A 26294-nucleotide genomic window follows, 5' to 3' on the forward strand; every position below is an offset into this window, starting at 1 on the left:
GCGTACACACGATCAAACTATCCGGCGGACTTAGTCCGGTGCACAATCCGACTGAGGTCCGCCGGACTTTCAAGCGAACGGACTTGGCCACACACGATCACTCCAAATGTCTGGCAAATTCGAACGTGATAACGTAGAATAAGGAAGTTCATAGCCAATAGCTGCCCTAGCGTCAGTTTTAGTCTGCCGGACTAGCACACAGATTGTCCGCTAAAAGCTGAGTCCGGCGGACAATTTTGAAGCAAGTCTTATTTCTAAGTCTGCCAGACTTTTGGGAAGAAAAAGTCCACTGGAGCCCACACACGATCGAATTGTCCAGCGGTCTAAGTCCACCGGATAGTCCGATCCTGTGTACGCAGCATTGTTGTTCGCTAAGGCACTGTATATATTGAACAATTGCTATGTTTTTCCATAAATTACTGTTTTCAGCTCTTTTGGATCTCAGTTCTGTTGACCTTCTCCAGCACTTTTACCATCAAGAAACACGCCCTGAAAAATGCCATGTAGATATTACTGGCATGTTTGCATGTAGACAGGAAGAGGCCGCAGGAGATCATAAGCACTGAGATGAAACAAAGAATAAAAAAGGGGAAAACAAGTATCCAATTTGTAATAAAATGGCAGTTGTTTTAGATACACCGTGCTTTAGAAATTCTGTTTTCGGGTTTGGTTTACATTTACTTGAAGAGAGAGCAATCTCCATTTAGCTTATGTAGCTCAGTGGGAGTTAGCACACTGTGTTTCTATTAAGTAGAGATAAATGTCGGCTCCCTTGTCTCACATCAACCTAAGGTATTTATGACACATTACAGGTAGGCGTTTAACTGGCATGCTTAATTTTTAATGAGTTCCCTTGGAAAAATGCATGACAGCTTTATCCTATAAAAAATACCTTGTAAAGTAATGATGACTTGTGCTTTCAGCATCTTTCAAGGATCACTCCACAGGATATAAGCAGCGATGCTATCCAACTATTGGCAAACCTGGCTAAAATAATTAAATCTAAGAAGATTTTAGATATGGGTAAGGATGCATGGAACATTGCCAGAAAATATAAATCCTACACATACATTTTATTTATGGCACATGGAGGCAGATTTACTAGATTGGGAATCTTCACGCAAACAAATTGTGTGAATATTCACTTTAAGGCTGGATTCATACCTAGGCATTTTTAGTGCTTTTTGCATTTTGCAGATTTGCACTGCAGAACGTGTTCCATAGGAAACCATGTTAAATGGACTGTAGTGCAAATCTGTAAAATGCATAAAGCACTAAAAATGCATAGGTGTGAATCCAGACTAATTATCCGATGATGTGCAGCTGAAATCTGTACACAGGAATTTGTTTTTCGCATTGATAATTGAAGTGAAAATATACGCAATGAGGGAGATTTACTAAAACTGGTACACGCAGAATCTGGTGCAGCTGTGCATTGTAACCAATTCGCTTCTAGGTTTTATTGTCGAAGCTTAAAGTGGATGTAAACCTGAATTTTTTTTTTTTTTGATGAAGACTTCTACCTGGTACAGTAGAGGATATCCATTCATCTGTGCTCAGTCCTGCCACGAGAAGAGTTAATCCTGCTCTGAGCAAGCCTCTTGTCTTTCTGTAGTAATATAAAAAGGGACACACAGATAAGTTTGTGTTGCCACATCTACCACTGCTGTGACTGACATCTGATTTCTTTATCTCTTGAACAGCATGAGAGAGAGAAAGTGTTACGATTCTAACTTCACATCCCCCTTCTTTCTTCTCCAGCTCTCCCAGTATTGGCTGCGCCACGCCTCAGCATGATTGGGGATGCTGAAGTCACGTGGTGCCCTTCCTGAGTTTTGACTGGATGTTACTCAGGAGAAGGAGGGTGTAGAGGTGGGAGAGGAGTCTTGTGACATCACAGCACCGATTCCAGAGTTTTGGGGGGCTCCTGCTGAAGGGGGTGCAAGGAAGGAATACATGCAGGAGGTTTGCATGTATATATACATTAATACTGTGGCATTAGTTTATACTGGGTGAGTGGTGGGTTTACATCCATTTTAAGGTTTGGTTCACACTGACTTCAGGAGCACAAGACGCATGACGTGTCAAAATCCCATAGAGTCGTCTCAACTGGTCTGACTTGTGTCGCTCCGACTTTGAAAAGGGCCCTGCACTACTTTTTGTCTGACTTGGGCACAATTTCAGCTCATTTATTTGAATGGAAGTAGCATCCAAGTCGGATCATCATCTCAACTGCTATGAGGATCTTGAGGAGGAACCCCACGCCAAAACTTTAAAAAAAAACGCATGGAGTCTGACCCCAAGACCATACCTGACCCTCTGGTCTGGTATATATTTTAAGGGCAAATGCCCAAAAAAAGAAAAATGGTGTGCCCCCCCCCCCGACCCTTAGTCAAACATGCAGCCCGACAGGTCAGGAAGGGGGGGGGTGGGGCTGAACCATACCAGGAAACATGCCCTAAAGCACCTTGTCCCCCATGGGGACCAGGGCCTCTTCCCCAAAACCCTGGCCAGTGGTTATGGATGTCTGCGGGCAGGGGGCTTGTCAGAATCTGGTAGCCCCAGAAAGCCCCCACCCATGTGAATGACTATGGGGTACATTGTACCCCTACCCATTCACCGAAGAAAAAAAAAAGCAGTGTATTGTTACAAAAAACAAGAGACGGGTTTTTGACAAATCATTTACAAAAATCGAGCCCCAACATCAAGCACGATGTCTTCTTTCTCTGCTTCCTTCGCCAATATCTTCTTTTACCGCTTCCTCAGCCGATGTCTTCTTTCTCCACTGCCAACTGAAAAAAATAAAATAAAAGCTCCTCCTCCAATGCTGGCTCCCGCCCTTCTGTGAGCTCTGGTGTCTCTCAGTTCTTATATAGCTTTGGGGCATGGCCATCGGGTGACTTTACCCTGAGACCCCGCCCCCTTGTGCCCTATCATCCCGGGTCTGTTACATCATAAGGGGTGGGGTCTCAGAGTGATGTCACCTGATGGTCACGCCCCATAGCTATATAAGAACTGCCAGACACCGGAGCTGACACAATGGCTGGAGCCAGCATCGGAAGAGGAGCGTTTTTTCATTTTCAGCAGGTGGGCGGTGGAGGAAGAAGACAGTGTAACTGGAGAAAGAAGGCATTGGTGGAGGAAACAGAGAAAGAAAATATTGGTGGAGGAACTGGAGAAAGAAGACATTGTGATTGACCTTAGAGCTACAACGGGGTACAGTCTTCATATTTAATGAAGTATTTGTCAAAAACCATCTCTTGTTTTTTGTAACACTACACTGCTTTCTTTGGGAGAATGGGTAGGTTTATAATGTACCCCATACTCATTCACATAGGGGGAAGGCCAGGATCTGGGGGCTCCCTTCTTAAAGTGGCTTCCAGATTCTGATAAGCCCCCACAACCATCGACCAGGGTTGTTGGGAAGAGGTCCTTGTCCCCATCAACATGGGGACAAGGTGTTTTGGGGTAAGGGGGTAGAGCCCCCCCGCCCCAAAGCACCCACACCCCCATGTAGCCTAGTATGGTTCAGGAGGGGAGGGGGCTCTCACTCGCACCCCCCCCTTTCCTGACCTGCCGGGCTGCATGCTTGGATAAGGGTCTGGTATGGATTTTGGGGGGGACACCATGCCATTTTTTTTTATTTTTTTTTTTGGTGGTGGGGTTTCCCCCTTAAAATACATACCAGACCCTGGTTTGGTCTTGGGGGGGGGGGGGGCACTCTTTTCTTTTGGAGTGGGGTTTCCCCTCAAGATCCATATCAGACTCAAAGGGCTGTTTGTTTTTTTTATAAATTTGGTGTTTCATTCATACCTGAAGCAAAAGAATGGTTTTGATTGGTCAAAAGACAAGTCGCAATCATCTCAAAGTTGGATCTCGTTTATTGAAGTCGCATGGAAGTCGGACCTGAAGTGGCAGGGCAAATTTTGATCGGGAATTGGGCGACTTCCCTGTTGGATCAGTGTGAACATAGCCTAATTGAACAAGTTGAAGTTAGAAGCTGATTGGTTACTAAGCACAGCTGCACCAGATTCTGTGTGCACCAGTTTGAGTAAATAGTGGGGTTGATTTACTAAAACTGGAGAGTGCAAAATCTGGTGCAGCTGGTAGCCAATCAGCTTCTAACTTCAGCTGGTTTAATTAAGCTTTGACAAACAAACCTGGAAGCTGATGGTTTCAATGCAGAGCTGCACCAGAATTTGCATTCTTAGTAAATCAAACCCATGGTGTGAAGATTCTCAACTCCTTCCCTAGTAAATTGGTCACATCTTTTATTTTGTTGTGTGCTAGTTTCCTTAGCTATCTTGCATGGCCTGCTTTTTATGTTACCTTGTCTTTATTTCCTTCCTATCATGTACCTTGATACCATGTCAGATAAGCTCTCTCCTAGTGCAGATCTTCCCTGTTAATGCCTACCCCTGACTGTGGATCTTCTATCATAACTAATGTAGTTCTCCTTTGCTACAAACCATCTGTGAGAGTACAAATTCCATTCAAATTTCCTGTGTTGTATTATTGATCAGCTCTGTCACATGCTATATAGCACAAATACACATTATCATTTGCCCTAGATTACAGTATTGACTTTCTTGGATTTTATTACTACAATTCCTTCTTCTATATCCGCTTCACTCTTGCATACCCTATACAGGCATACCCCACTTTTAAGTACACATTGGGGTTTATTTACTAAAGCTGGAAAGTGCAAAATCAGACTCACTGCTGTATAGAAACCAATCAGCTTCCAGGTTTTATTACCAAAGCTTAATTGAGCAAGTCAAGGTTAGAAGCTCATTGGTTTCTATGCAGAAGTGAACCTGATTTTGCACTTTCCAACTTTAGTAAATAAACCCCATTTTGTACATAAAAGCGGGGTATGCCTGTACCAGAGTTTCCCAACTCCAATGTTCAGGTAGTCCCAGTGAGTGATATATGATGAGGCTTTTTCTTATATGAAATGGCTGTTATAACTACCAAACCAGCAATATTGATTAGATTGCTGGTGTAGATTACTGGTGTATGGTGAAGGAAACTTTTTTTTTTTTTTTTTAAAACATGACCTGTTGGAAGTACTTGAGAACTGGAGTTAAGAAACACTGGTATATGACATATTTACACGGTCCACTGCAGACATTTATTTATTTTTTTGCTATAAAAGTGGATGTAATATTTTTTTATATTCCTTTTGCTAACCACTCTGTCTTTTGTTTTGCTAAGGGTGGAGCTATGGTTACAATCCTTTGATCTTGGCATTGGTACTTCCATCTGATGGAAAGGTTGTGGCAAATGTGCGAGACACAGAGGATGTCAGCAGTGCGAAGGAATACTGGAGTGAGGTACATAACTGTACTTGTTTGTTACTATAAAGTGTTCAGGTTGATTTTTAAAATATTAAAGTGCTACTAAAGGCTCCATTTTTTTTTTTTTTAATAACAAACATGTTATACTTACCTGCTGTGTGTAATGGTATTGCACAGAGCAGCCCTGATCCTCCTCTTCTCGGTTCCCTCGCCCGGGCTCCTGGCTGTAGGGATTTGGGCTTGTGATAGTTCTTTGTACACTGGTTCTAAATACTGTTTCACTGATCTGTGATTCTGAGCCTAGCTAGTCTGTCCTTGGAATACCTTATTTGTTGTTATATACCCTTACTTCTGTCTGTCTTTGGAATACTCCCTAGTCTTTCTGCACTGACCTCAGCCTCTTCCTGAGGTCATTCACTTTCTGCCCTCCACCAACCCTGACCTCTCCCTGTCCTTAGATTATGAAATTACCAATATCAATCAATGTGCAATTATCACAATCACACCAGGGTGCAAGCTAGCACTTGGAAGTGATAAATCTCCACCTCGATGCCTACCAATAACAAACTATGTAGTGCAGCACTACCCTCACTAAACCCAATTCACACACAAAAAAAAAGCTTTTAATAATTAGGTGATATTAAAGTAACGGTGATAAACTGTAAATACTACTAAACAGCACTTTGTGAAAACTAAGGCAAAATCATAATAAATCCAACAAGTGTTATAATTGTAACTAAAGGCCAGGAGAGCCCAGAGAGCTGGGTCTAAAGGATTCTGGCAAGGCCAGCGGACCTGCTAAAGAGAGAGAGTGTTTCATTTATTATGCTCAGGTCTAAACAATAAAAAAAAAATTGTGTTTTAAAGTGGTTCTAAAGGATTTTTATCCTAATGCATTCAGGTAAAAAAAAAACTTCTGCAACCAGCTAATAGTTACCTGAGCCCCATCTCGATCCAGCGATGTGCACAAGAGCAGCAGCTCTCCCAAGTCTCTCTCTCTCTCCTTATTGGCTTAGATACAGTGGTGGGAGCCATTGGCTGATGTCAATCACAACCAGTGAGCTAATGAGGAGAGAGCGGAGGGCGGGGCTGAGCCACACTCTGTATGTGAATGGACACACAGAGGGTGGGTCAGGAGCAAGCCTGCACAAGTGCCCCCATAGCAAGGAGCTTGCAATGGGGGCACTCAGCAAATGGGAAGGGTCAGAAGCATCTGCAGGGGACCTGAAAAGAAGAGTATCGGGACTGCTCTGTGTAATATCATTGCACATAGCAGGTAAGTTTAACATGTTTGTTATTTTTTTTACTTTAGAATCGCTTTAAATCAAGTAAATCTGAAATATTTACTAATATTATATAACTAATACTTTATAGTATGCAGGTGGAATTCTTCTCTTCTTTGGGATAACCTTAAAGAAGTGTTAAACCCTCAGTTTTTTTGGCTTAAAGTAGAAGTCCGGTCCAAACCATGTAAATATAAACTTTTTTTTTTGAAAATTTATGTTTATTGAAAATTTTGTAACACACATATAACATACAAACGTACAAAAGGGTCCCCAAAACAAAAACCCCAAACCCCCACCCCCCACCCAACAAACTCCTCCTTGTGCAGCCCTCCGCTCAACTTCTTAGCTCATTTTATGAACACAACCGTATCTCCCATACAACAAAAATAACTCATACCGTATCTGATGATTTTAATACCCAAAATAAAGATGTAGACCAACCCAAATATAGCAGCACCCGCCCCACCCCTCCCCCACCCCTCAGGAGGTGCACCTCCCGCCTAGCAATTAATTTACAGTATCTGCAGCATCAAGCCAGCATCTCCACACCCTCTCAAACTTAGTAGGACACCCTCTACTGAGATAAGTGGCTTTGTATAACGGCAAAGCTTTATTAATTAAACCCTTCCAGTAGGAAATCGTAGGAGGTGCAGGTTTCTTCCAGCATAACAGGATAGCTTTACGTGCATAAAATAACGCCAGAGAAATCAGAGTCCTCTGCGCCTTTCGAGGTGCCAACTCCTCCACCAGCCCAAGCAAACACGTCGCGACCGTGACCGGAATCGGCACCGAAAGTACAGACTGTAAGACCTGCGTCACACCCTTCCAGAACTCAACAATCTGCGGACACAGCCAAAACACATGATCAAAGTCAGCTCGGTCAGCTGTGCAACGCCAGCATCCCTCCGCACCCGTACCATAAATTCTGGCCAGTCTAGCCGGGGTGTAATATATTCTATGCAGTATTTTAAACTGAATAAGTCTGTCCCTAGCCGAGACTAGGGTCTGAAACGGGTAGCCCCACATGTCATCCCAAACCTCCCCGTCAAAGTCAGGTACCAAGGCACTCCAAATGTCTCTACATTTTTGGACAGGCTTCGGTCTGTCATGGAACAACAGTCTGTACACTACGGAAAGAGGCTTTTTCAGGTCCTCCGTCCGCAGCGTCTTCTCCAGAGGCGACACTCCCATCTCCACAGCCCCAGTACCGAACTGAGAGAGAAAAGCGTGCCGCAACTGCAGGTACCGAAAGAAATACCAATTTGGAAGATCATATTGAACCTTAAGCTGATCAAACGTTAAACGTTTTCCCCGTCCTACCACATGTTTCAATTGTTTAACACCAACTTTGGCCCATATAATCGGATCTGGGATTTCTCCAAAGTGCGGCAATTTAGGATTAAACCACAGAGGAGTGTCAGGAGACCAACTCCCCTCTGGTTGTTTCAGCAAGGCCTGCACCTTGTCCCAGGCCCGTATTGTTGCTCTCATCGAGGCCGTCAGCTCCAATGAAGCCTTCGGACCTCTATACACCAAATAAGACAGGCTTTCGTACGAGCCCAACAGAGCCGCCTCCAGCACATTTGCCGAATCCCCGTCCTCCCACGTCATCCAGCGGCCAGCAACCACCATTTGCCCAGCTAGATAATATTTAAAAAGATCCGGCAGTGCCAAACCACCTTGACCCCATGGCTCCTGCAAAACCCTAAGGCTTATTCTGGGGTGCGTAGTGGCCCATAAAAAGGAGCCAAAAAGACTGTTGACCCGCCGAAAAAACGAACAGGGAACCCAAATTGGAGAATTACGCAGAAAATAGAGAAATACTGGCAGAACCTTCATTTTAAGCAAATTAACCCTACCAATGAGGGACAGTGGCAGATGCTTCCAAGCTTCCAACTGAACCTTAGCCCTGGTCAACAAGGGGGAGAGATTCAGAGACATATAATCGCCCACTCTCGGTGAAACTTTCACTCCCAAGTACTTAAATTCTTGCACCCAGGCAATGGGAACTCTCGTGGTTGCCAGCTCTCGCGCCCCCCCATCTATATCCATCAAGTTGGACTTCTCCCAATTGACCCGGAGTCCAGAGAACTCGGCAAATTTGTCGAGCACCCCGAACACTGCCTCCAAGGAGGGCCCTGCGTCCTTCAAGAAGAGGAGCATGTCATCCGCATAGAGCGCAATGCACTCCCTAATACCCCCCACCTCCAGAGCACCCACCCCAGGCGATTGCCTCAAGGCTATAGCCAGTGGTTCAATAGCCAATGCAAACAAAAATGGGGATAGTGGACACCCCTGACGCGTGCCCCTACTAACGCTAAACTGCGGCGAGACTGAGTTAGCTATTTTAATACCCGCCTGTGGCGAACTATACAACAAAGTAATCCAGGTGACATAGATCTCCCCAAAGCCCATGCTCCGCAGAACCCTCAACAGGTATTGCCAGTCCACCGAATCAAAGGCCCTGGCCATATCCAGGGAAACCACTACTCTAGATCCTTTTTCAGTGGGTGCAAGTTGTAGGTGGGTAAACAATCTGCGTAAATTAGTGTCAGTAGACTTCTGCGGTATGAACCCCGTCTGATCAATATCCACCAAAGTCGTGATAACCTTAGAGAGTCTTGTAGCCAGCACCTTCGTGAGAATTTTTAAATCTTGGTTCAGCAACGAAATTGGTCTATACGAAGAGCACTCAAGAGGGTCCTTGCCCGGCTTCGGTAGCAGGATCACCTGCGCCTCCAGCAGAGATGCTGGGAGACACCTGTGTTCCAAGCAGTAGTCATATAATTGTTTAAGTCTAGGAACCAATGCTTCCATATGTTGTCTATACCACTCGATGCAGAAGCCGTCCGACCCAGGGGATTTACGGGCAGGAAAGGACCTAATAGCCCTTTCAATTTCTTCCGTCGTAATATCAGCCTCCAGATAATCCCTATCCGTCTCGGTCAGCCTCGGGATCTGCAATGATGCCAACACCCCGTCCAACTCCGCTATGTCATAGGTTGGTATGGGTGCATATAATGTCTTGTAGTATTCCACAAATGCGTCCAGTATGTCAGTTGGGATCGTCAGTAGGTCACCCTGAGCATTTTTTATACAAGGGATATTAGTCAGGACCCTTTGCTCCGCCACCAGCATGGCTAACAGTTTACCATTCTTGTCCCCTTGTTCAAAAATTGATTCCGCCATTTTCGTCCTAGACGTGTGTGTCAGGTCAGAATAATGGAGTGCTAACGCACGCCTTGCCTCCAACAGGCTACCATAAGTGACATCAGACTGATTAGTCGCGTAGTCCATGGCACACACCCTCTCCCTGTCCTGTAATTCTTGCTCTACCTGATTATGGGACCTACGGGCCTGTTTAATGGCTGAAATATAGTGCCCCCGCATACAAGCTTTAAAGGCGTCCCACACAACATCGGGGTCCGCAGACCCCTCGTTGTCTTCCCAATACTGCACCAGAAGTGGTGCCACTTGAGAGGACACCTCTTCCACCTCCAACCACCCCGGGTTTAATTTCCACCCCCTCCCCACAGGGCCTAAGTTGGATCCAATGTGAATAGACAGGGGAGAATGGTCCGAAATACCACCCGCCAAATATTTTGCTCCCCCTACCACCTGTAGCATGGATGCATTGGCAAATGCCAAATCTATTCTCGAGGAGGATTTATGAGTTTTAGAGAGATGGGAATAACCTCTGGTGACAGGGTTTTTCCAACGCCATAGCTCCGTCAGGGAGGCAGCCGCCGCCCAGGCAGACAGATCCGCCGAGGCCACCCTAGATGCGTTGGACGAATCCAAAGCTGTAGATAAAATAGCATTAAAGTCCCCTGCTATAAGGAGAGGGAGATGCAAGTAGGGCGCCAATTTACCCAATAAATCATACAGAATCTGGATCTGAAATGGGGGTGGAACATAAACATTCACTAGCACCATCCTAGACCCCCCAATGTCAGCTACCATCACCAAAAACCTGCCACCCGGGTCCGAGATCACATGGTGAATGGTGCACGGCACCGCCTTACTAATTAAAATTGATACTCCCCTGGAATAAGTAGAATAAGTAGCATGTATGTAAATATAAACTTAAAGAAGCAGCGCCAAGAGGGTGGCTAGCCTGTCTGAAGGAAAGTTGTGTGTACATTCCTAGTCTAAGGGCGCTCTGGTATGGTCATGTGATCTCCACAGCAGCCAGCTTCAGGGGAGAGGAGAAAGCAGCGACGACAGCCGCGGTGTCTGAGCAGTGACGTCACCCTTATACTTACTATGGGGCACCCATTGTCCACTGTCCCTGCTATCCCCTGAAGCCAGAGCTGGAAGCCAATCACATGACTGGACTGGAGTATCCTTAGTTTAGGAAAGTATAGATATCTTTCCTTCACAGGCTAGTTAGTATAGGGCTTGCAATTGGGGTGGGAGCAAATTTAAGCTTAGAGACGGTATGTCTAGACCAGACTTCGACATTAACACACCAAGCACAATAAAATAAACATTCCCTGGTAAACTACCGTATTTATCGGCGTGTAACACGCTCCGGCGTATAACACCCACCCCAAGTTTAGGAGGGAAGTTTAAGGAAAAAAACATACATTTTAAATGCCCATCAATGCAGCCTTATCAGTGTCCATCTGCAGCCTTGCATGCTGTCCATCTGCAGCCTTCCGCAGTGTCCGTCTGCAGCCTTCCGCAGTGTCCGTCTGCAGCCTTCCGCAGTGTCCGTCTGCAGCCTTCCCCAGTGTCCGTCTGCAGCCTTCCCCAGTTTCCGTCTGCAGCCTTCCCCAGTTTCCGTCTGCAGCCTTCCCCAGTGTCCGTCTGCAGCCTTCCGCAGTGTCCGTCTGCAGCCTTCCGCAGTGTCCGTCTGCAGCCTTCCGCAGTGTCCGTCTGCAGCCTTCCGCAGTGTCCGTCTGCAGCCTTCCGCAGTGTCCGTCTGCAGCCTTCCGCAGTGTCCGTCTGCAGCCTTCCGCAGTGTCCGTCTGCAGCCTTCCGCAGTGTCCGTCTGCAGCCTTCCGCAGTGTCCGTCTGCAGCCTTCCCCAGTGTCCGTCTGCAGCCTTCCCCAGTGTCCGTCTGCAGCCTTCCCCAGTGTCCGTCTGCAGCCTTCCCCAGTGTCCGTCTGCAGCCTTCCCCAGTGTCCGTCTGCAGCCTTCCCCAGTGTCCGTCTGCAGCCTTCCCCAGTGTCCGTCTGCAGCCTTCCCCAGTGTCCGTCTGCAGCCTTGTCCAAAATTTTAGCATGTTTGCGTTTTGAATTTGCCGCCGCCGAGATATTCGGCTCTAGAGCGAGCCAAGCCAAGTGTACTGTGTACTCTGCTCCGCTCACAGTCACACCCCTGTCCCGCCCCTTGGCCCGGCTCCCATGATGGACACAACACCGGGCCAATGGTGGGACATAAAGGCTAGGAGGCGGGACTAGGCATCACTGCGAAGTCTAGCCGAGTACACATTACACTTGGCTTGGCTCAGCCAATGTTGGCGGCGCTCCTGTTGCCCCCACAGACAGCGGGGATCGGCGTGTAACACGCACCCGAGATTTTCCCCTGATTTTAAGATAAATACGGTAATTGTTAAAATTCTTACCCCAGCAACTGCAGTTTACAACTTTTAATGCTGCTTTTTGTGCTGCTTTACAAGAAAGTGGCAAGCACCCCAACCTATAACCAGTGTTGGTCATCTTACTTTAAAAAAGTAATTAGTTAAGTTACAAATTACTTCTCCCACCCCAAAAAGTAATTGCGTTAGTAACTCAGTTACTACATTTGAAAAGTAATTAGTTACTCAGCAAAGTAACTGACTTTTTTTTTTATATTCTATAGACGGGACTAGCGAGGGAAGTGAATGTCGCCGCCTCCATTGGCGAGATTGACACCTCGTTAGCACCGTCGCTTGGTATGGATTTAAAGGGGAACCCCTACGTCAAAAAAACGGCGTGGGGGTCCCCCCAAAGTCCATACCAGACCCGTATCCAAGCACGCAGCCCGGCCGGTCAGGAAAGGGGGTGGGGATGAGCCGTACCAGGCCGCGGGCCCTCAACATGGGGGGTGCTTTGGGAAAGGGGGGGCCCTGTGCCCCCCCCACCCCAAAGCACCTTGTCCCCATGTTGATGAGGACAAGGGCCTCTTCCCTACAACCCTGGCCATTGGTTGTCGGGGTCTGCGGGCGGGGGGCTTAAAGCACTCGCTCGTCCCTACCCCCTTTCCTGACCGGCCTGGCTGCCTGCTTGGATAAGGGTCTGGTATGGACTTTGGGGGGACCCCCACGCCGTTTTTTTCGGCGTAGGGGTTCCCCTTTAAATCCATACCAGGCGATGGGGCTAGCGAGGTGTCAATCTCGCCATTGGGGGTGGCGACATTCACCTCCTTCGCTAGTCCCGTCTACCTGGTCCCGGGCGGTAGATGTAATTGCGGTAATGCCACCCAAGTAATGGGAATGGCATTACCATGAGGGGAAGAGTAATCAGTTAGATCACTCGTTACCCTCTAAAATAACTGTGTAACTCTGTTTATTTTAACTGAGTTACTTTCATCACTGCCTATAACTGGCCTTTGCAGCAAAGTGCACATGGAAGGGCAATGCACATCACAAACACAGATTTCTCACCACATTTACCAGCTAGTCTGCACAACAACCAAATTGGCCCTGTCTAACAACCCACATTAAAAACAGAGGGTTTTGTTTGCACACATTTGCAAATACATGCGAAAGCCACAGTGCCGCCGTCAAGGCACCTCTTTATACTGATATCCTAACTCAATCATTTTCAGAGTCTCCCAAGTTGGAGCACATATAACAGTGGAACGATGGGGGTACTGTGGCTTATGTGTAAATATTTTCAAATGTGTGCAAACAAAACCCTCTATTTTTAATGTAAACTGTTAGGGTCAATTTGGTTGTATTGCAGGCTGGCTGGTAAGTGTGCTGGGAAATCTTTCTTTCTGTGTTGCTTCCCTAAACTTCAGGTCTTCACTGAACAGAGTTAACAGTGGACGGTGAAGTCTCCAGTCAGTCTGTTAGCTTGTAGATGAGAGGGGGCAGGACAATCAGGAACAAGCAAGGTAGTGCCTTGCCATCCTAGGCAATGGGGCTGTGTGTTTCTGTTGATGCACACAGTGTAGGGAGACACAGGTCTAGCTTAGTATGTAAGGGTGGCACTATAGGACATAGCAAGAGAAAATTGCCACTCTGAAACAGAAAACCTGAGGCAGTGGTCAGGGCACCAGCTTAAAATGTAACATGGGCAAGGATTACAAGATGAAGAAGCTGCATACTTGGTAAGGGATTAAATCCAATAATATCCCTTTACTGATCTCCAGGCACCAAAGTTCTCATTTGAGTACATTCCACGGTAACCGCAAAGAATAAAAATCCACTTTGTGTGCACTAAATGCCTTTGCAAACATAGATATTAAAGGGGTTGTAAAGGTAAATGTTTTTTCACCTTAATGCATTCTATGCATTAAGGTGAAAAAACATCTGACAGTGCCTGCGCCCCGGCCACACCCCCCCCCCCCCCCCATTTTACTTACCTCACCCCTCGAAAGTCCCGCGCTCGTGCCCCGACGTCCTTTCCAACGTTGAGCCTGGCCGCTGATTGGCTGAAGTGGATGGATGGAAAGCAGCGCAGCCATTGGCTCGCGCTGCTGTCAATCACATCCACTGACACGGAGCGCCGGGGGGCGGGGCCGTGTGATACAGCGAGCGGCTATAGCCGCCGGCTGTATCACGGGAGCGTGCCTGCAGATGCTTCTCACCATGCAAGGGAACCCTCCACCCCACCTCCCCTTTCACTATGCCTGTCCTGTTTAGGAGATTATACTGGAGAAAGACCATCAAAAAGTTACTGCTCTATTCTGTTTAGAAAATGTAAAAGGATCTTCAAAATGTCATGGAGGCTTATACTTATCTGCTCTGCACAGGGTGGCTTCTTACCTCTTATTTGTCAGTTCCCTACCAGTGCTGTTCTCCACTTCTTCTTGTGGGTTCCCTCATAGTAAGCCCTCTGCTGTGGGGGGCACCGACGTAGGCAAGCTCCTAAGCTGTGCTTTGTGGATCCATAGACACACACAGTGATGCTCGGCCAGGTCCTCCGCTCCCTACTCATAGGATTTGACCTAAAGCTGGGACGGCCATAGATGTCCTCCCAGATCCCCACCTCTTGTGCCACCTATTGGTGCTCACAGTGCCGCCTCATCAGTGCCCATCAGTTACATAGTCTGGCTGAAAAAAAAAGACAGAAGTCCATCTAGTTCACCCTATAAAGGGTAAAAAAAATTATATATATATATATCCTGATCCCCCAGAGAGGCAATCGGCTATTCCCTGGATCAACTTTACCCATAAAGTGCCACCTTATCAGTTCAGCATATTAGTGCCCATCAATGCAGCTTCATCTGTGCACATCAGTGAGGGAGAAAAATTACTTCTTTGAAACATTTTATAACAAGAACTAAGAAAAACTTTTTATTTATTTATTTTTCACAGTTTTCTGTCTTTTTTTTTATTTTATTTTTTATTTGTTTAGCAAAAAATAAAGTCCAGTGGTGATTAAATTCCACCAAAAAAAGCTCTATCGGTCTAAAAAAATAACAATTTAAAAATATTAAATAATACAAAAAAAGAGTTTAAAATATCCTAATTCGAAATAATAAAAATAAAATTGACTTATTGATTTTCTCTTGAAATTTTGAATCTGCTACTTTTCAAGTACCTGTAAATCACGTTTACTTTTTTTTTTTTTTCTTAAAGGCCGGTGTGGACCATAAAATTGATGTCAAAGTGCAGTCTGAAGAGCAAACACTGGGTAATTATTTTACTACGATGACTAAATGGTAATAATGTTCTACCAAATACTTTTATTGTGGTACATTTGTAATTCAAACAGAATATTTCTTCAATAAGACAAGCAAAGTTATTTATATCTGAAAAGCTTCACAGAGAATTATTGATAACTAGTTTTTGTTTAGATTATAGCTGAACAGTAAGGAAGTAGGTAGCTAAACATTAATAATTACTCACTGGGGTATTGGGGTTGTAAGGGTATTCTTTTGCCTTTTATAATTGACATATGTGTGATGCTGCGTACACACGATCGGAATTCTGGCCAGAAAAAGACAGATGAGAGCTTTTCATCGGAAAATGTGACCGTGTGTATGCTCCATCGGAATTTAGCTGTCTGAATTTCTGCCAGCCAAAAAGTGATAGCATGTTCTCAATTTTCCCGATGGAAAAACTTTCTATCGATAATTCCGATCGTGTGTATGCAATTCCGACGTGCCAAAAATCACGCATGATCAGATTCAACTATAAGACAGAAGCTACTGGCTACTGAACTTTTTTCTAGTCCCGCCGTACATGTTGTACATCACTGCGTTATAAACTATCGGAATTTGGTGTGACCGTGTGCAGGCAAGACAGCTTGAGCGGAATTCCATCGGGAAAACTATCAGAGCTTTTTCCTACGAGAATTCCGATCCTGTGTATGCGGCATTAGACTATTCTTGAAGTATTGACACATACATTTTTCAGATATCAGGTAGACTGGTATTTGAAAATGTAGGTTTCCTATGGTTATGAAAAGTATTTTGTAAGGTTCTATTCATTTAGAATGATGTCTACCATTCCATTCAAAAGGCATGTTGGAGTTTTTGTTAGAATTGATGTAGTGAAGGATCTTGTAGGATCCAAATCGAAAGTATTGTTTTTCGGCTGACTCCTAATAGCGTAAGAGTTAGGTGTCCAGAGCGTTTAGAGAATCCTTGGTCATCCTGTCAAACTAACCCTAGTACTGCCCACTCAGGGGTGAAATGGAGATGAAATGGTATTGTTTCATTAAAGCAAAGTACGTGATGCTTCCAGGTATCGGGTTGCAAGTGACCTTCTCCCATTATTGCTTGCTCGGGCCTAGTGGCCAGTTGCTAGGCCCCAGCATCCTCACATGACAGAGGGATTATGTTACTGTGCCCTTCGAGCTTCAACAACAGCCAACAATAACTATTGTTGTAGTAGCTGCAACAAGGTTATCAGACATTGGCTCTGTCACTTTGCCCTGGTTGCGTTATCCTTAAAGTGATACTAAACACACACTGTTAAATTTACATTCTCCCTTCTCTCTCTGTGTGTGGATGATGGCACTGTAATTATTTTAATTAAAAAAAACATCTAAGTACCTTTTGACTAATTGATATACAGCTGTTTCATGACCCAGCTCTTTCCCAGCCCGTTTGTAGGGACCAGTCCTCTGCTGCTGGTCACATATTCAAAATAAAATAACAGCCTTTGGGATACAGAGTCAAAATAAATAATTTAATATCAATAAACTGTTTTAAATTGTCATACAAGTATACATTTGAAATTTAAATGTTTATTATTTTTTGGCAATAACATGGTGTGGGCAAATTTCTGCCAGTCACAGGCTGTGTCATGCCCCTCCAGCTTGTGTCTTTGCCTAAGAGGGAGGCAAAGCCTCCATCAATCAAGATTTATTATCCCACCCCCATTGTGGTTAGCTGGTTAGCAGGCATGAAGGAGGAGGGAGGGAGTGTGCTGTCATTTACCACTGTGTATATTTGCATGTGTGTGACTTAGAAGTCACATAGGCTGCTCAGATGTTTATAGGGAGGAAATGCTCAGTGTAGAAGATACGCTGAAAATTGAGCTGTGTAGCTGCGAATACTGCTCTGCAAAACCTTCAACTGCAGTGGGGACATGGACTAAAGGAGGAAACCTTTTTCGGTTAAGGTGCATCTATCATGAGAGTGATAACTGTGTTGCCATTGCTGCCTTTTATCTGAAAATGATATCTGCCCAGCTGTGTCTAGTTTTAACCTTTCTGTGTCAAATCCTAGTAATGTACAAAGCAAATGAAATGTGGAGAAAATTAGGAATTCCTTATTTCTTATTATTATTTCTTATCATTCTCTAAACTTTTTCTGGGTCAATGACTAGAAAGCATTAAAGCCAAAACATCAATAGAACAGCCAGGAAACCCATTTTCTGGAGGAAAGGTCATCCCCCATATTTCTTACTCGACAAGGTGGAATTTATCAGATATTCAGCAAAGTCATCTAAAATTTTACGGCAGCTGCAGTAAAATCTGGAATGTATCATTATTGTCACACATATGATTAATGAGAATGTTGTGAGTTACAAAACTCTTCATCATCGTTTCACGAATACCTCGTTATTCAAAAATTGCCGGTGTGAGTAAGATCCTATAATGTCAAACAAGTTTGTCTAGTTAAAATAAATCAGATTATTTTTTAAAAGCGGTGTTTAAAGGTTTCAGTGCGATTAAAATGCTATATTTTTGTTTTTATAGATGACCTACTCTCTACTGGACAAGCTGGTACATTTGACTTAATTTCCATAAATATGGCTCATCAACAGAATTGCCGAAAATGCTATGAAAAATGTCTGCGTCTCTTGAGGATTGGAGGAATACTAGCCATAGATGGGGTATGTTAACCCTTTCATGACTAAGCCTATTTTTGGCATTTGGTGTTTACCATATTTTTTGCTAGAAAATTACTTGGAACCCCCAAACATTATATATTTTTTTGCAGAGAATAAAACTGCGATTGTTGCAATATTTTATGTCACACGGTATTTGCGCAGCGGTGTTTTAAACGCAACTTTTTTGGAAAAGGGACACTTTCATGAATTAAAAAAAATCGAAACAGTAAAATTAGCCCAATGTTTTTGTATAATGTGAAAGATAATGTTACCCCGAGTAAATAGATACCAAGCATGTCACACTTTATAATTGTACGCACTCGTGGATTGACGACAAAGTACGGCACCTAAAAATCTCAATAGGCGACGCTTTCAATTTTTTTTTTTTACGGTTACCAGGTTAGCGTTACAGAGGAGCGATGTGATACCTCACATGTGTGATTTGAACACCGTTTTACATATGCGGGCACGACTTCCGTATGCGTTTTCTTTGCTTCGCGAGCTTGCGGGGACGGCGGGCGCTTTACATTTTTTTTAATTTATTTTAAAATGAATAAATTGTTTAAAAAAAAAAAAAAATAATTGATCACTTTTATTGCTGTCACAAGAAATGTAAACATCCCTTGTGACAGTAATATGTGGTGACAGGTACTCTTTATGGAGGGATCTGGGGTTTAAAAGACCCCCAATCCCTCCTTTACGCTTCAATGTATTCAGATCGCCGAAAACGGCGATTCTGAATACTGTATATATTTTTTTTTAAACCGGCGCCATTGGCAGCCAAGTAAATGGGAAGTGACGTCATGACGTCGCTTCCGTGTTTACAATTAGGATACTGGAACGAAGCCGATTACAGCTTCATTCCAGTTCCTCCCCAGCAGCCGGAGGCATCGGATCGCGAATCGGTGCTCCCGATCGAGCGGCTTTTAGCTGCTTCGGTTGTTATGGCTGGATAGCCAATCGCCCGCTGTAAAAAAACCTGCAGGTGCGGGCATCATCCCGGTATACCCCCCGGAAGCCGAGTACGCAAATCTGCGTACGCTCGGCGGGAAGGGGTTAAAGTACTGATGCTGTAACAGTACACATTATAATTTTAATTAGTAAAAGAGTGTTAATCCCAGAAGGTGGCGGAAGTTCAGCTTTAATGTAGCCGTGCTCTTGAGCGAGCATGGCGTAAATCAAAGTCCCTGCAAGACTTTACCCCTTATAAATCTGCCCTTGTCAAATACAACTCTTGCCTCCACACTGCTAAACCAACCTACTACAACACTCTCATCAAAACCCTCTCATCCAAACCTTGTCCACTCTTTTCTAACCTAATGCCTTACTTCACCCCCACCCACCAACTTGCTTACCGCAAGGAGATATCCAACATTCAACTTCCTCCCCTACCCAACACATCAGGTCCAACACCACACTCAATACTCTCCTCCTTCTGTCCAGTTACCACCGATGAAGTTGATAAACTCCTCTCCATGGCCCATCTCACCACCTGTCCACCTGTCCCCTCACAATTACTGCGACCGCCTTTCCACTCTATCCTAAACTAACCCAGATCTTCAACCTCTCCCTCTCCTCCGGCACCTTTCCTTCCCTGCTCAAACATGCACTGGTTACCCCCATACTTAAAAATCCCTCACTAGACCCCACCTGTTTGAATAACTTGAGACCCATCTCCCTGCTCCCATTGGCCTCCAAGCTCATCGAACGCCTTGTCCATGACCGAATGAGTCGCTGCCTCACGGACAACAACCTTTTCGACCCCCCTACAGTCCGGCTTCCGTCCACAACATTCCACCACATTCTACTGAAACTGCCCTACTAAAACTCATCAATGACCTACTAACTGCGAAAACCAATGGCCATTAATCCATACTCATACTCTTAGACCTCTATGCTGCCATTGACACAGTTGACTACCTGCTCCTCCTCAGCAAACACCACTCCCTTGGCCTCTGTGATTCTGCTTTATCCTGGTTCTCCTCCTACCTATCTCAGCGCACTTTCAGTGTTACTTACAACTCCATCTCCTCTACTCCTCTACTCCTCTACCTCTCTCTGTTGGGGTACCCCAAGGCTCTGTCCTTGGGCCCCTCCTATTCTCACTCTATACCTCTTCCCTGGGCCAGTTGATAACCTCCCATGGCTTCCAATACCACCTCTATGCCGATGACACCAAGATCTATCTCTCCAGTCCTCAACTCACCCCCTCGATCTCCTCATGGATTTTAAACTAGCTGAATGACATCTCGAGATGGATTTCACACCACTTTCTCAAGCTCAATCTTTCTAAAATTGAGCTTATAATATTTCCTCCTTCCCGGTTCGCCCCCAAAACGGAAGATTCTCCGATGGTGCAGGTCAAATGGGTAAAATTTTATTCACATCTTACATCAAATGGCAGATGCAATGATAAAATGTGATCACGAAAAGTAATATAAAAAAGCAATGTGGGAAGCATAAGATGGGCTTGAATATCTTATACTTCCCACATTGCTTTTGTATGCATCTGTCATTTGATATGAGATGTGAATAAAATTTTACCCATTTGACCTGCACCATGGGAAAATCTTCAGTTTCTACATTCTTTTCTTTGCTATATTGGATTACCGTTGTGACATTCTATTACAAGACCATCTTTCTGGACGGATGCTCCTCCATTGCATGGCCGTTTTCCAGCTTCCATCCCTTGGTTGTGTCTGGCTCCATTTCCCTTAGCGCTAGTGGTTCAGCACTTCAAGCTCATACGATACACTGCCGTACGGTAGGGGTGTCCAACTCATCTGGTAAGAGTGTTTAATCTTTCCATCTGATTATCACCCTTGAAGTCTGAAGTTCCCAGATTCACTGAGACTCATTTGGATTGCGCCGTTCAAGTCATCAATCGCTCTATTGGACACTTTATTATTGTCTAATTCTGGGACTTTTCACGATATCACTCATGTACGTTTCGTTCTGTGGGAGTCATCTCACAGGGGCATTTGCACGTACATTTTTGTACTTGCCTTATATGCACACCAATTATCACTGTTTGATTATTTTAGTGTTTATGATTGCTCTACATGGTATATCATCACACGTTTAATTATTTGTATATTATTTGGATTTTGTTTGAGTGTTAGCAGCTTGTTTCACTATTTTTGGTTTAGCGCAGTTTTATCCCTTGTTTTTTGTATGGCCAGCTTAGAAGCAGCTGGTGTTTTTCTTCCCTTTTAGGTATATTGTATACAGGTAACCTGTAAAGCTGCCAAATTCTTACTACAAGAGAAATGAACACAAGCTGTAACAGGTTTCCCTGATTCCTTAAGCTGTTCACTGAATACTAGAAGAGTAGAACTTTGTTATATAGAAACAACCACTTCTTGAGAACTGTTTGCCTTTATACTGTATAAGGACTATTGTTTTGAGTGTGTAAAGACACTTAAAGAGAAGTATGATCAAAGTTTTTTTTTGGCTATACTTCACTTTTCTTGTAGGTCACAGGAGTAGACTTACTTTCGTTCTTCTGTGAGTTAGAGTCAGCTGATAGCGGGCTGTTGACTGCTATCAGCTGACAGGGCAAAGCTGTGCTAGGCTGTGGAAGGAGCCCAGCAATATTGTCAGGATCCACCTGACTGCCTAACTGCTGGCTCCACCTGCTGGAACCAGAGCCAGCCATGCCCATCCTTTCCCCAGCCTGGCATTTCAGTGAGAGTCGGAGAAGCAGAACGGAGAGCAATGACTGACAGTCACTGCTCTCGGCTTAGAGCAGACAGAGAACTGAGTGATCGAAAATCATGTGATCAGTTCTTGGTCTTACGACAGCTGAACCTCAACACTGTTGTTGTAGCATGGTAAGTATGAATTTTTTTTTTTTATTTCCCATACTTGTCCAGTGCACATCAGTTAAAAGAGAAGCATGGCCAAAGTTTTTCTTTCTGGATCATAGGAGTGCACATCAGAGTCGGTCGGTCCAGACTCTGGAAAGATTCCGACAATAATGTCAAGATCCACCCAGATGCCTGATCAGCAACTGGCTTAGCCTGTCAGTGCACTGCTGATAGCCTGAGCCAAATGCTATGGCCCCCTCCCCAGCCTGGTGCTCCAGCACTGGAGGGGCAGGGCAGAGAGAGTTGACTGACAGTCACGAGTCTCTGCTCAGGGTGGAACGAGAACTGAGTGGTCAGCAGTCATGTGATTGCTCAGTTCTCAGTGTTAGAGCTGGCAAGGGAGCTCCAGCATCACACCGATACTGCAGCTATATACAGTTGTGCTCATAAGTTTACATTATGATAAAGGTAACAAAGCCCACACCTTATTAGCGCATAAACTCCGGGAACATACTCATATCTTGGCCCCCCAAGCCCTCTGGGACCCTTCACTCCCACTCCGACCATATCGCCCAATTACTCCGAGACTATTACTCAGACCTTTACAATAATCCCTCTATACCACACTTACCGACTCAAGCAACTTATACTGAGCACGTACGAACCTACTTAGCATCCAGTGGGGTGGCCACTTTACCAGCGGAGGCCCTACACTCCCTTAATGCTCCAATCACTGCTGAGGAGATCTCGGAGACTTTGAAGCTTCTCCCAAATAATAAGGCCCCAGGCCCTGATGGCCTTCCGCATGAATACTATAAAACTTTCTTACCCACCCTGCTCCCACATATGGTCCGTTTTATTCAATGAATTCATGGGCAAAGAGGGAATCCCATTAGACATGCAGACCTCACACTCATACCCAAACCTTATAAAGACCACACATTGTGCAGGAATTACAGACCCATAGCTTTATTAAATTCGGACCTGAAAATGTTTACAATACTATTATCCCTCCGAGTGAATGAAGATCAGGTGGGCTTTGTCCCAGGGCGCCAAGCAGGGGACAACACCAGAAAAGTCATCAACTTTAATTGACATCATTAATAGACAAAATGACGAGGCGCTGTTACTCAGCTTAGATGCTGAGAAAGCCTTTGTTATGCTTAGCGTGCCTTTTTTATGTTTTTCACCCTTGAATATCTGGGCTTCCGGGGGCAGTTCCTTAGGGCCATTAGGCACTTATACGCAACCCCATCTGCCTCTATCAAATCACCCTTTTGCGGCATCTACTTCTTTTTCCATCTCAAATGGAACTAGGCAAGGATGCCCACTCTCCCCGTTTCTTTTCGCCCTGTGTATCGAACCCTTGGCAGCCCCGATCTGACGGGACCCCAAAATCAGTGGTGTAATGGTTAGAGGTCTCATTGTTTGTGGATGATGTTCTTCTGACCCTGACACACCCACATATCACTCTCCCCAACTTTCATAAACTCCTGGAGGAATACGGGTCCCTGTCAGGATACAAGGTTAACCCAGCTAAATCAGAAGCCCTCCCACTCAACCTTCCACCCGCAGAAGTGCACCGCCTATTGGAAAACTTTTCATACACATGGATGACACACACCATCAAATATCTGGGGGTACACCTCCCTCCTCGAATCTCTATACGATGCAAACTTCAGAACCCTGTTTGCTTCTATACGTTCCCTATTGACCAAATGGAGACATTACCCAATGTCTTGGTTTGGACGCATTGCCTCGGTCAAGATGAACATATTACCTAAACTCTTGTACCACTTTATGACCCTCCCGGTGCCCATCCCTTCTGCCCAGCTTAGGAAAATCCAGAATGACCTCCTAAATATTTGCGTGGAACTATAAACGGCACCGAATAGCCGACTCCATAATGTGTGCCTCCCGAAAGGATGGGGGTTTGGCCTTTCCACACCACACCAACTGAGGGCTATAGCTTCCTGGGTTACACATCCGGCCTATAATCGCTGGACTCAAATAGACAAAATATGGCTAGCCCCCATCCACCCGAACAATTTATTGTGGAATACTAATCCCAATGTCCCCTCGACCATCCTACTCCATACTATGAACCTCCTACGCACTGTTTGGAGACAACTAAATCGCAACACACCCCTACAATCTGAGGCATTCATCTACAACCCTAAACTGCCCGACAGCTTAATCTCCCAGATGATATCACCCTGGTTGCAGAGGAATTTCTTTCAATATGTACATCTGGTGAACCCAATTACTAGGATATTGTTGCCCTTTGACTAACTAACTAAACACGAACTCCCCCACAGCGCCTTTTTTGGTAACCTCCAAATCAGGCACTACGCACCCACCATCACCCCAACCCTCCAATTCTCTAAGCCGTCCCCATTTAAATGCTTAATTTTATCAGGCCCTTCACAGAAAGGGCTGACTTCAAACATATATAAGCTTTTAAACTTATGTGATATGGCCTCTTGAGGGAAACATAGCTATATGCATAGATGGGAGGAACTCCTTGGAGAGGAGCTAACCTTCGAACAATGGGCCATCATATGGTCTTGGGCGGCCAAGAGTTCTATGTGTACTCTTTACAAAGAGAACACGTACAAGGTACTCTTCCATTGGTACCTAACTCCGTCACGCCTGCCTGCTATATATCCATCAGCCTCGGACCACTGTTGGAGGTGTCTCCAGGAACGGGATACGCTACTTCACATTTACTGGAGCTGCCCATCCCTCCAGCTCTATTGGCATTCGTTCCGGGGGTGCTCCAGCGGCTGTTTGAGGTAAATATCCCTCTCTCCCCTAAGTTCTTTTTACTGCCCCCCCCCCCCCCCTAAACTTTCCACACTAGCCAAAAAGTTGGCTGCGCAAATTTTAACAGCTGATAGATGTCTAGTAGCCCTCTACTGGAAACAACGAAACCCTCCGCCTCTATCTGATCTTTATTCCAGAATTAAGGATGTGGAGGTCATGGAGTCCATGATGGCTAGGCTAGCAGACCGGGTGGACTGACATAAAGCAACATGGGAACCATGGCATCAAAGAATAGACCCCCATAATCTCATGAGAGTCCTCCCCCCCCGTTCTGTACAATATGATTGCTCGAAGCCCAGGAGAGATGCGCCCTTCAGATTGGGACTTTCTTATACTTTTTCTTTCCTCTCCCCCTCTCCTCTCATCCCCCCTTCTCTTCTCTCTCTTCTTCCTTGTATTCTTCCCTTCCTCCACTTCTCTTTCTTCTCTGAAATAGCGGGCCACGCAAATATAAATCATGGACCCTACTGATGGTCCATTTGTTAGAGCAGCCTGCATTGTAATTACTTCAGCGTTACCTCTCCCTGTTACATAGTGCTGTTCCTTGTTGACCTATGTCTGTGGATTGTGTTTTGACTCTCTCATACGTAGACATCCATGCCCATTCCAGAGCTGTTTGTGACTACTATTTCCCTTTTATTACTTTATTCTCCTTTGTTTATGTTTGAAACCACTGTATTGCACATGTTGAAACCTAATAAAAATTGTCAATTACAAAAAATAAAAAAAGCCATGATCAGTTTGGCTGCTAGTAATCATGGGAAAACATTGTCAAGTTGGCATAGCAGCAGTATTTCTTGAACAGCATTGACAGTTTACTGAATGATTTTTTTTATACTGGGAAGTTGTCTTTTCAATGAAAGTATTTTCTTCTATTTGGCAGGCCTTGTGCAGTGGAGCTGTACTGAGAATGAGCCCGAAGACTGAGAGTGTACAGGGAATGCATCAGCTGAATGAAGCCATCCTAAGGGACGCTCGTATATTTTTAAGTATGCTACCTCTTGCTGATGGACTGATGTTATGTTTTAAACTTTGATCCAAAGTTTATTTTTTATCACCTCAAACTAGATGCTGTATGTATTTTAATATATTTAAACTGAAAGTCATAATGCTGTGCCAGCCGTCTACTGTGATTATAATGAGCTTCAACGGCAAGAAGTGGATTTTGCATAATCCTGTGAATGAGCAGTAATATAGCAGCGAACATCACCAGTAAGTAATATAACCAGGACGATGGGAAATGTCTCAGCAGCTGGTTCAAGGAGGCAAATTTCTTAGAGTTGGGCCTAAATCTCACTTTTCCTATCTCAATAACATAACACAGTTACTTCTTAAAGCTCCTTTCACACTAGCCGACCCCAAAGTTGGTTATTTACAGTGAAACTTTGGAGTCTGACTTTGAAGTGACTTGGATAAGACTTTTACACACTCTGGCATTGAAGCCATGTCAAAGTTGGATCAAAGTGGTGCAGAAAGCTTTTCTGAAGTTGCAGCGACTTCAGAAGTGTCAGTTGGAATGGCTGTTATAGTGATACATGGCATTTTCCTCTGATCCCTCCTGTATTGAATGTATTATAACTGTACTGTCTGTCCTTGTGCTGCAAAGCACTGCACAAACTGTTGGGTCTAT

The 26294-nt window shown here is 44.8% G+C and overlaps 1 protein-coding gene across 2 annotated transcripts in view; it reads left to right on the forward strand.

The window, feature by feature from the left end:
- COMTD1 (catechol-O-methyltransferase domain containing 1) overlaps positions 1 to 25773 on the forward strand; it is a 44121-nt gene extending 18348 nt beyond the window's left edge. For both annotated transcript variants that reach the window (XM_077454026.1, XM_077454027.1), the window contains 5 exons: positions 924 to 1023; positions 5218 to 5336; positions 15324 to 15378; positions 17896 to 18032; positions 25548 to 25773. In XM_077454026.1, coding sequence (XP_077310152.1) covers positions 924 to 1023; positions 5218 to 5336; positions 15324 to 15378; positions 17896 to 18032; positions 25548 to 25700 — 564 coding nt within the window. In that variant the 3' untranslated portion in view covers positions 25701 to 25773. The remainder of the gene's footprint in view (positions 1 to 923; positions 1024 to 5217; positions 5337 to 15323; positions 15379 to 17895; positions 18033 to 25547) is intronic.
- Positions 25774 to 26294: the final 521 nt, after the last annotated feature.

This window comes from Lithobates pipiens, unplaced genomic scaffold (genome assembly GCF_037356315.1).
Source record: "Lithobates pipiens isolate NorthernLeopardFrog02 unplaced genomic scaffold, aLitPip1_a1.2 Scaffold_25, whole genome shotgun sequence".
In the NCBI taxonomy this organism is placed as follows: Eukaryota; Metazoa; Chordata; class Amphibia; order Anura; family Ranidae; genus Lithobates; species Lithobates pipiens.